This window comes from Canis lupus, chromosome 8 (genome assembly GCF_011100685.1).
Source record: "Canis lupus familiaris isolate Mischka breed German Shepherd chromosome 8, alternate assembly UU_Cfam_GSD_1.0, whole genome shotgun sequence".
Taxonomy (NCBI): domain Eukaryota; kingdom Metazoa; phylum Chordata; class Mammalia; order Carnivora; family Canidae; genus Canis; species Canis lupus.
This window is the reverse complement of record NC_049229.1, coordinates 33093834-33105913: the sequence shown is the minus strand read 5'-3', so window position 1 is coordinate 33105913 and position 12080 is coordinate 33093834. Positions and strand designations below refer to the sequence as shown.

At 31.8% G+C, this 12080-nt stretch overlaps 1 protein-coding gene across 2 annotated transcripts in view; it reads left to right on the top strand.

Annotated features, from left to right (window-relative positions):
* Window positions 1-11378, top strand: part of EXOC5 (exocyst complex component 5) — a 59119-nt gene extending 47741 nt beyond the window's left edge. The window contains exons 15-18 of one of the 2 annotated variants that reach the window (XM_038544804.1): window positions 870-956; window positions 3959-4067; window positions 4266-4481; window positions 5123-11378. In XM_038544804.1, coding sequence (XP_038400732.1) covers window positions 870-956; window positions 3959-4067; window positions 4266-4481; window positions 5123-5311 — 601 coding nt within the window. In that variant the 3' untranslated portion in view covers window positions 5312-11378. Of the gene's footprint in view, window positions 1-869; window positions 957-3958; window positions 4068-4216; window positions 4482-5122 lie in introns of those variants that run through there. The other variant, XM_038544805.1, reaches the window with a different exon arrangement.
* The last annotated feature ends 702 nt before the right edge of the window (window positions 11379-12080 follow it).

Genomic DNA, 12080 nt, shown 5'->3' with positions numbered 1-12080 from the left:
ATAAGGCTTGTTTATATCTTCCTGTCAATTTATGTGAACTTCTAAAGCATGTGAGGATTAAGTAAGGTAGAGAATATATGAACATGCCTTATAAAGTTGTATGTGTACTATTACTAAAGAGGAAAAATTTTTTAAAAGAGGAAAAATATATAAAAGATAACATTTTAAACGTTTTATTGTATACATTGATATGCCAAGAAATTAGTCCAGAAACAGTCTCCAAGATAAAGATGACTTATGATCCCTGAATTACACTTAAGAGCTGTAATGCCACATAGCAAAGAGTTCACATAACTTTAGAGTTGCATATTTTTTAATATTTTAGGTGTTTTTGACATTTAAATGGCATTCAGAAGGCAAATATGATTATCAGTTTTTGTTTTTTTTTTTAATGTAAGAAACCTAAATACAACTGGATTGGCTGCTATTCTCCAAATTTTAATTAGTGTAATTTACTATGTATTCTAAAGACTCTGGTGATGTCATATGGGGTTTTTTGTTTGTTTGTTTTTGTTTTACTGTTAATCCAGATATTTAATTAAAAAGGAAACCAAATAATCCCAAAATTTCAAAATCACATATATTTATATTCTTAAGGAATATTGTCTCTGAGATGAAAGTAACAAATCTAAATCTTCCTTTTCCTTCTCATTTAACTGGTTAATTTTTCCTAGTGTGACTATTAGGCATAGTAACACCACATAATTTCCTAGTATTGAATTGAGCATAGTAATTACTTCTTACGTGCTTCTTCATTTGTAAGCAAATTAAAATATGTGTATTTATAAATGTATAACAATACACATGTGCACATGAAAAACTTTTATAAGGCTACTAATGTGATTTTCCCCCCTTTAAACATTGAATAGCTCTTCTCCTAAGTTATCTGAATGCCTTCAGAAGAAAAAAGAAATAATTGAACAAATGGAGATGAAATTGGATACTGGCATTGATAGGCAAGTTATCAGTTTTACCTTTTCTCTTATATTTATGTTTATTTGTTTTTTAAAGATTTTTTTTTAAAGATTTATTTAGGTATTTTAGAAAGAAAGCAGGAGTGGGGGGAAGAGGTCAAAGGAAGATGGAGGGAGAGAGAGAATCTCAGATTCCACATTCAGTGGGGCGCTGGATGCAGGGCTCAATCATGATTCTAAGATCATGACCTGAGCTGAAATCAAAAGTCAGATGCTTAACTGAAGAGCCACCTAGGCACCCCTTTAAAGATTTTATTTTAAAATCCACAACCAAGGGGATCCCTAGGTGGCTCAGTGGTTTAGCACCTGCCTTCGACCCAGGGCGTGATCCTGGAGTCCTGGGATCGAGTCCCATGTCAGGCTCCCTGCATGGAGCCTGCTTCTTCCTCTGCCTATGTTTCTGCCTCTGTCTCTCTCTCTCCCTCATAAAATAAATAAATAATTTTTAAAAAATAAAATAAAATAAAAAAATAAAAATAAAATCCACACCCAACATGAGGCTCGAACTCACAATTCTTGAGAACAAGAGTTACGTAGTCTACTGACTGAGCCAGCCAAGCACCCCCCCTTCTCTTCTATTTTTTAAATTGTAAAAACACCATTATAAATGCAACATGAAAATGGTTTTCAGTATGTTTAGGTATACTTTTAAACTGGTTTCAATTGAAAACCATTTTTGTAAGCCACCACTTTCTCCTTCACTTCTTTATTTCTCTCTCTCTCTCTCTCTCTCTCTCTCTCTCTCCAAACTCCTTAAAAATGGTATGTAACATAGAGGATTTTATTTTCATTTAGAATTTTCAGGCCTATATCTGAAATGGTTTAAATAAATACACTAGTTTTTTGTAAGTAAATTTCATTAATTGAATCCAAACTCTGCATTCAAAAAATTTTGTTTACTTTTTCTGTAGTTAATTACCTGTTAATAGCATAGAGCAATGGGTCTTTTATCCTTTCTTGAGATGACATAGTGGGCATATATTGATGATGATGGTGATAGTTACCACTTACCAAGCATTTGCTGTCTGCCAGACACAGTGCAAGGACCTTCACATGTATTATTCTATTAGATAGGAAATGCTATCTTTCTTTTACACATGAGGAAATGGAGGCTTAAAGAAGTTAAGGAATTTGCTCAAGATCATACAGTTAATGGTGGTAGAGTTGGAACTCAAATTCAAAGCCCATGCTACTAGATTTGGGCATATCTTTTTTACTTACTATAATTCTGTTTCTTTCTCTTCTATTTAGGAAAGCATATTTGAGTGCAAGTTAGTTTCAGTGCTGTTATAAGGATAGCCTGGAATCCACTGTATTTAATGAAAATAAATAATTTTTACATTATCAGTAGTATCAAACTTTCAGCTCACCTCCCAAATTATACTCTTAGTAAGATCAAGAAGTACCATACAACATATGATAATGAGGGAAAGAAAAATAAAATTGAAAAATAAAACTAGGAAAAATAAGGATGTTATAAAATTAATTACTGAGATTAATTTACTGAATTATATGCTTAGAATAATCCTAAAACTGGTCTCTCCCTTTTCTTTTTAGTTAGAACCATATGAGATTATATATATATATATATATATATATACACACACACACACACAAACTTTATTTAATATAATGTTTATGATTATTACGTATATTATAATCATCACTTCAAGAAGTATTTATTTTCCTAACCCAACTGCCTCATATTAACTTAATTTGTTTCTTCTTGCTTTGCCTCAGAATACCTGAAAAATTATATTTGGGACATGGGGAGGTTGATTACATTAAGCTTTCAAAGGTATAGGAAAGATGTATTTCCTTGGAGTCTTCTTAACATCTTTCTGTATAAGCCTTAGTCTCAGGCTTTGCACTTGTTGACTAATTGAAGGCACAGTATTCTGTAGTGGTTTCATGAATATGAACCTCTGATTTTTTTACCCATGTACCATGGGGCCAAGAGGTAATCCCTTCCGATATTTTCAGACCAGTATCCATCTATAGGTGTTATGTAAGAACCTCTTTGTCTTTAAAACTCACAGCATCTTCTCTTACTGCTATTGTCTCTCAATCATTTATGTTAGTGTCCTACATTTTTTGAGGATTTGGGCATCTGGCTTACAATTTTCCTTTTAACCTTAAATCGTAAGTTATTTCCCCTACCATGTGTTTGACCCATTCATATTCTTGATCGTCTTCATTTTAGTTGCCTACACTCATATCCTGCAGCCCTCATTATCATTGGTAGCAAAAACCTCAAACTTGAATATCCCACTCATTGCTCATAACCTCCTGTTCTTCCAACTCCATAACCTGCTTTCTGACCTCAGTGGGAATTTTTCCAATCTACTATCATTTCTTTATTCATTATTATACTTAGGTTGCTTGATCCATCTCTTAAATTAGTCCCTTGTAATTACCCTAAAAACTATTTCCATTATCCTTAACTATCTTACAGATCCAAAGTTTTGGACCAGTGCTGTCTTTTATTCCTGTAACTGGGTAGCTGATTGCTGTTGGATAATATCATGTAACTTGAGCATTATCAATACACTGCTATAAACCCATGTTCTCATTTCTCAACTGAGTCTTTAGTACCACTTGTTTAGCCTCCTGCTTGTCCTTAGAATGTGTGACTCTCCTATTCTTACCAGTTCTTCCAAACGTTGGCTATTTGTCTTAAACCCTCTGTTTTCCCCTCATACTAACCATTCTCTATATATGGTTGCTAAGGAAATAAGTTAGTGACAAGTTTCTAAGATCTTTAAGATTATCTTAAAGTATTGGGCAAGAGCAGGAAGCTAATAAAACCAAGAGTTCATTGCTAGCAAGACCTAGAATTTATTTTTTCTAAAATCTGAAGTCTACCAATAGTAAATAGTTTTATGGTGCTCTGAAATGAAATAATTTCAATTTAGTATAAATAATATAAATTAAAGTAAATATAAAATAAGTGGGTCAAATATATGGTGTTCTCAATTCTCCAGGACATTAAATTGTATGATTGGACAGATGAAACATATCTTGGCTGCAGAACAAAAGAAAACAGATTTTAAGCCAGAGGATGAAAACAATGTTTTGATTCAATATACTAATGTAAGTAAAACGATTCAATATGCTAGTAAGAATATCTGCTATGCTTAATACTTTCATTAACATTTTCTTTGGTGTATCTTACTGTGCTCTAAGTTTTTTTTCTTTTATACTTAGAAATTAATGAGACACTATATGTATTTTCTCCTTAGCTAAGCTGATACACATTTCTATGTAATAAGTGTAGAAAACATTTTACAGGCCTGTGTTAAAGTCTGTGCTTATGTAAGAAAGCAAGTGGAAAAGATTAAAAATTCCATGGATGGGAAGAATGTGGATACAGTTTTGATGGAACTTGGAGTACGTTTTCATCGACTTATTTATGAGCATCTTCAACAATACTCCTACAGTTGTATGGGTGGCATGTTAGCAATTTGTGATGTAGCTGAATATAGGAAGTGTGCCAAAGACTTCAAGGTATGTATTCACAAATATAAAATTTGTAAATAGGCTCAAGATCATAAGTCAGGCCATTAAAAACACATGCTGACTTTAATCACTACAGAAAAGTTTACAACTTGTTGATACCATAGTGAGACAGATCTAATATATCCTAACTGAAAAAGCCTTGTTCTAATCATATTTTCTGTCTTAACACATTTTTGCTGTGTACTTTATTTTAGATGAGGACATATTTCAGTTCCACAGTCCAAATGACATTGTTCACTTTCATAGCTAATGCTGTCTATATCACACATAAGGAAAATATTTTTTCGCATACATGTCTCTGAAACCAGTTTACCTTAAGGTTTAAATTATCTAAGAAGAGTACTAAATTAATGGTAACTAATTCTAATCCACAAAAATATAAATGATTGTTACTATTGAAGAAAATTGACCTGTATCTTTTCAAAAAAATTATACCAAGTTTATATACTCTCTGAAATATTTGAGTTTTAACACTTTCAGGAGCTTTTATAATTTTTAGTATTGAAGTTTACTACATTAGTCAGTCCTAAGAGTATATAAATGAGAAGAATTTATAAACTAATTGTAAAACTAGAAATTGTTTTATTTCAATGTTTTTTTTTTTTTTTTCTTCTCTTATTTCAATTCAGATTCCACTGGTATTACAGCTTTTTGATACTCTGCATGCACTTTGCAATCTTCTGGTAGTTGCTCCAGATAATTTAAAGCAAGTCTGCTCAGGAGAACAACTTGCTAATCTGGACAAGAACATTCTTCACTCCTTCGTACAACTTCGTGCTGACTATAGATCTGCCCGTCTTGCTCGACATTTCAGCTGAGGTTGAATTTATAAGGGAAACATGTTGTACTTCAGCAGGCCTTTGGTTGATAGAAAGCACAGGAGATTTCTTATGACAAAGCCAACATTTTATGGAAAAATGACTGTTTGGATAAACAGCAGCCATACTTACCCTTGAGATTTCATTTGAAATTTGAACACTACCAGCCATATTTTGCTTTTTCACCTGAAGTTGAATTTTAATTCCATTCTTGAACATATAAATTTCAAATTCTAAATTTTAAATTCTGTGAAACTACATGTCACTGTTTTCATCCTGGAAAATGTTGGTGTCAGAAGACAAATGAGATGTTATCAGTGTTCCAGTTGACATTCTTTTACATATGCTATTGGGAAATTTCACCATCCTATTTTGCATTAATGGTAAAATACAGCAAAACTGCATTTATTATTTACCAATTTTTAATGACCTTTTCAGCACTTGGTAATTGTTAGTCAAGTTACTTTAGGTTTTCCTAGAGAACTTTTGCCTCTTTCAAAAGGTTAACAATTGAGCATAATTTCTGTAGTTGGTTAATTAGATTTTTTTTCCTGAGGTACAGTAGTAATATTCCAAGAAAAATGTTATAAACTAAACTAAAATGATGAGATGTTTTATGTAGATAATAGGAATGGATCAGAATACATCTGCTTTCTGGGTAAAAAAAAAGTTTACTATTTCTTATTTCGTAAACAGATTTTAAGCCAATGCTAGCAAGAAGTTAATAAGTCTACCTTATTTTATATTTCACTTAAGATAAGGTGGAGGACTTTAAAGGACCATATTTATTCATTATTTTAATATTACAAGGGAAGTAAAGTGAGGTATAGTCTAAATGGTAAATATAAGAAATATTGACAGTGTTTAGCAACAATGCAGTCTTTTAAGATTTCTTTCTTAATGCTAAACTGGAATAAGATAGGATGGCTAACCATAGGTAGTCTATTTTAAGGGGAATCAGGAATTGATAGTGTTATATATTCTAAGTCTAGAGATGAGCTTTGTAAAAACTGGTTGCTTTTCAAATCTATAGTTTCTGTCATCTTTTTCAAGGCGTTTCTGAAGCAGTTCTTACTGATTGGAGTTAATTGAATTGGCTTAATATGGTGACATAATAAATCACTTATAAAATTTTAAACATCAAGTGGAAATTTAGAAAGGCTATTACTCTACAATTTCTATAAACTTGGTCTGCAAGAATTCATTCTTATCTGTATAGTGTTTCAGCTTCCTTTGTGTTGTTCATAATCTTCTAGGAACGGATAAACTTTAATGTTCAGCTCATTCTTGGCATTTTTTTTCCTTTAATGTATGCTGCTTTGCCTAATTTTGGCAAACTACTTTTCTTTTAAGACTATATTTCTGAATGGTCATCGATTTTTACCAAAACTTCCAGGTCCAGTGCTAGCTACTGTTCAAGTTACTATTGACTGAATTTTCTTCATTTTCTGTTTAGCCCAGTGTTATCAAGGTCAGGAAGAGAAATGAAGTATGCCAACTTTTATCAAAGCATTTTAGGAAATCATGGCAGCTTTAGAAGGCTGTCTGGTTTTCTATTCCTTAGCCAAGGGAGAGCCAGAGCAGATTTTGGATACTAGAGAAAGTCATATGCTTGTACTATTGCCATTTTAGAAAGCTCTGATGTGAATTCAAATTATACCTCTGTTACTTAAAGCCAACAATTTTAAAGCAGTAGTTTTACTGGCCATTTGAACTCTTTGTACAGTGTCAATTTGTAAAAAAAAAAAAAAACAAAAACAAAAACAAAAAACAAAAAAAAAAATAAAACATGAGAACATTTTAAGACTTCAAATCAGAGAAGTGCTTCAAATTATTTTGTTTGGATTAATTTTTAAAATGTAAAGCATATACATGTTGCTTAGATATTTTGTTAATTATTATTTCCATGCTTGAGTTTTGTGCAATATTTTCCATTATGTCCATGACCAGGCAGTGACAAAGAAAACTCATAAGTGAATACTTAGAAGTGTTAACATTAATGCTTAATAAACAAATTCCCTGCAATTGTTTTTTTATTTCACTCCATTTTTACATCTTTAGGATATCTGTACTTAATTTTATAAATTATTTCTATTTAAGTTTTCAAGATGTTCCTTATTTTTATAGCATAGGTCTTCTCACTTTTTTTAGCAGAAAAATACTTTGTAACTAAGATTTGAAATTTAACCTAAGCTGATTATCTTTCTCTAAGAAACTTTTTGTTGTATAAACCCTTATGCATTCCTTGCATTCTTTGTATTCCAGTTTTTAAAGCATTTTTTATATTTGTGGCCACTATAAAATTTTTCCCACAATATATGACCCAAAAGAGATCAATAAGTAAGATGTTTTTCACGTGCACATGGTAAAATTTTAAGCAGCAATAATGGAACTTTGTATATTAATAACGTTAGCCTATGTTTGAATAAGGAGAATCATTAGTATTCTGCAGTTCTGCATGAGCTAACAGGCAATATTTAGGTAATGTTTTGAAGTTGAAAATATGCTCCAAAACACTGCAGGTTATTTTTCTCTGCAACTTGAGTATATTATATTTGCCTAAAATGGTACAGAAAGTGAAATACACAACACAAATTTCAGAAGGAAGTCTAGCATCTATAAGTTATGACAGAGTAGATGAATAGTCCTTATGAAGAATTATTAGCTCTTGGATGGATCTTTAGATAGTAGATATCTGACTATTTCAAGACAAGTATTAGCCTCATTTTGAGCATCACCATGGTTGCAAGTCCCTGGCACTTTCCCCCTTTTTAAAAAAAGCTGCTAAGTATGTTAACTTATGATATATTTAAATGATTTTCTTTCCTCTTTCACTTTAAATATTTCACTATCTGACTATCAGCCTTATAGTGAAATAATTTAATTATCAAATTGTTTCAAAGTAGAGAATTTACTGCTTCCTTAAAATGCCTTTTTTAAATCTATGATGGAGAATATTTACAAGTATCCAGATAAAGAAATTTTGGTTCTGAAGAGCCACAAAACCTTTTGAGTGGTCGTGTTTATAAGGGTAGTGCCCAAGGCATGCTTGAACAGCTAAGCAAGTTTCATCAGTGCATAATTTGTCATTGACTAAAAAGCTTATATCTGGGAATTTATTTTTTTTTTAAAATACAGAAGTAGGCTGCATATTACCCATATATATTTATTACTCATTGACTTAGAAATGTGAGATGTTTCCTAGAAGTGAACTGAATTCTCCTGATTTCTGTTGGACAATTTGACATAGAAAGCACTTTATGCTTTTATCCCAATTAGTTTAATTATATTCAATTTCTGTAGTACTTCCCTCTGCTTGAGAAATTCAGTCCTGAAATACATTGTATACTTTGGAGAAAAAAAACAGTCCATGTTGTTAGAGTAAATAATCCTACATAAAGTAAAAACAGCAATTTTTAACTTGTAATGCATAATAAAAACAGAGCTACATTTATCTCCTCAAGTCCCATGCACTGTGCTGACCATTTGTATACATGATCTTATTAGATTCCAAAGCAGTCTTGGAAGTTGGGTACTATTATCTCAATTTGACAGATGAAACATCTAAGCCACAAAAACGTTAAGTAGACCTACTCAGGGTCTATAGCTAATAAAAGGCTCAGATTGAAACCTAAGCCTTTCTCACTCATTCTTTATGTTCCATACACTCTTCTTGTTTAACATTTAAATAGGTCCTTTATTTTGATAGGCTCACTAATTTTGCTTAATCTAATTCTCTTCTCATCCAATGTCTGGTTCTCACTATAATGTTTAGGCTATGAAGTTGATACACACAGGGTCAGTATCTAATTTACTGTTGGATTTTTTTAATGTCTCCAATGTGTGATCATACTTTTTAAATTTAGTTTTTAAAATTTTATAAGTGGTCATGAAATTTTAATTTAATATTAAGTTTGTATTCAATAGAAATCTTTCTATTAAAAAGTTCTCTTTAGTGAGTATTATTTTACATAATTATAGTACTATGTCTGCTTAATAATCTTTACAGAAGAAAGAGTCCAGGTATTTTGTATGATATTTTATAACAGGAATAAATGACAACTGTACCTTGGAAAATAGGAGGAAATCAGTATTTCTACCTTCAAAAACAGACTATTTTAATGTCATAAGTTTGTCAATTGTGTTAACTATTCAATGCAGTTGGTAGTTTTTAAATGAATGCTAGAGTGAAAATACAGGGAAAAGGTACTCAGTGAATTAGCAATGGGTAGTCATCTTCATGTAATCAAAAATAACATGTTTAATCTTTTAAGAATTGCCTTAACTCCTAACTTTTATTCTTAACAAGGATCAATCCTCTCTCTTTCCAAATTTAGGGGAGAAACATGACACATTAGATTGTAAGAATTTTAATTGGTGATTTGGAGCAGTTAGGCTGATAACTCTGGGCTTAACAAGTTTGGTATTTTTAAACTCAGCCCTGTATAGTTTAACACTGTTATTTGGGTGGTAACAGTAAACTTCAGTTCTTGTGATAAGTAGGACCTCTAGGGGGAGGGAAAAGTAATTAACCATACTTGTTCATTTTCTAAGTGTTTTAGATGGTTGCAGTCTGCCTCACCATACAAAGCCAATTTAAATATGAATATATCACATCATACTCCAAACAGCAAACAACCTCAGAGGAAAGTCATTTATTCAGAAGGCATAGATTTGTGCTAGACAGCAGTGATGCATTACAAATATATAATTATTTGCACTAATATTTGAGCAGGTGGAATGGATTAGAACATGGTCAACATTATGCTGCTGATAACATGTATTTTTCTATATTAATATGTACTGTGCAACATGTATTAAAATTGTCAATAATTCATTTTAGCCAAGATACTAATATTTATATTACTATGTTGAAGAAACAGTATCCAACTGAGCCACTTTTAATTTAAAAGTCTGAAACTGGAATTAAGTTTACTTTGAAAAACCACTTAAATTACTTTATAATCACGGGAAGGTCAGTAAAACATAGAATTATCAGTGACTGGTGACTTAATAGAAAGAAGTGTGGAGAGTTAAGAATAGGGCTAGGATTCTGCAATGAGTAAATTAAGTTTCATTTATTTATAGCTCCGATTTTATTTTCACAATTAGCAATCTTAAATGAAGGAAAATGTCTTATCCCTTCCAGTGTATCTTTATACTAATACTCTAAGTCTGAAGATTGGATGGAACCAACTCCAAGGAATTAATCTCCAATGGTGGACTTTCAGATTTTCTAGATTAAACTTTTAAGAGGTAGAAAGCCTTCTTGATGCCCCTGTAATCTTAAATAGGCAGATGCCTTTAAGTGAGACCATCCCTTTTTACCTATCATTTTAATTTTTTATACTGTGGGTAAATTTAGTTCCTTTGAACTCTGGTATTTTGTTGTGGCAATTCTCTCAAATCTGCAGCTTTTTGCTATAGAGAATATTGTCTAAACAGAACCTGGACAGTGCTGACCTTAAAGAGACCTGTGAAACTACCTCTAAGTATATTTTTTGCAAATACTTTGTGCTATTTAGAGGATTCACTTGAAATTCTGTGAAAATACTTTATAAGGAGTAATACTAAGTGCCTCTATATTAGGATGCTCCAGTAAAATGTACTTTCATTTTTTGCCACAAGGGGGGAGGCTATTTTTATAGTAATACCTGCATTTTTGTTTGATTTTAAAAATAGAACTCAGTTTCTCTCTACTGAACAGCATCTTTGAACATATCACTATCGTAACCAGTAGGAAGAATGTGTGATTGTGTGTGTATGTGAGTTTAAAGAAGATTCTGAAAGTCATATGAAGAATTTCTGGACCAATTAATGGCATAAAACTAAGGTAGTTTTGAAGAACCTGTATGTGCACAGTGGACACAGGAATTGGACAAAGTTCATCCTAATTAAAATTATGTTTTTGGAGTTCTAGCTCGAATTACTTTATCAGCTCTTTAAGAATAATCTATTGATTAGTTTTCTGCATTCTGCTTTTTAAGGAAAAAATTTTGAAACCATCTCAAACTTACAGAAAGGTTGTAAATACTGTACAAATAAAATTTTTCCGCTTTGAGAGTAAGTTGCTGTCATGATGCCCTATCACCCTCCAGTACTTTTGTATTTCCAAAAAGAAAGAATTTTCCCATATAACCATAATACAACCACCAAAATTAGAAATTAACACATATTACTCCCTTAGACCTATCCAATTTTCATTCATTGTCCCAATAATGTTGTATAAAGATACAGTTCAAAATCACATGTTTCCTTAGGTTGCAATATCTCTTGTTTCTTCCACTGTGGAACAGTTCATCAGTCTTTGCTTGACTTCTGCTACCCTCGACTTTTGTAAGTGGATAGCCTGGTTGTTTTATAAACTGTCCTTAAATTTGGATTTACCTGTTTCCTTATGATTAGATTCTAACTGTGCTTCTTTAGTAGGGATATTAACAGATGCAGTTCTGTGTTCTCATTGCATTCTGTTAGTGCACAATTTCATTTTGCCCCATTTCTGATGATGTCCATTTTGATCATTTGCTTACCATCAGGCTTCTCCACTGTAAAGTTACTGTTTTTTTCTTTGTGAGTATTTTTTGGGGGGAAGTAGTTGAAGCCATTATATATCCTGTTAATCAAATTTTCTATTTATTGATATCAGTATGAATTAATGATTTGCTAGTCATGGATTATAATCTGTTACTAATTTTGAATTATAATCTGTTATTTATTGAATCTCTCAAATTGTGCCACATTAGCCAGCACAAACCCCTTCACATTGGCT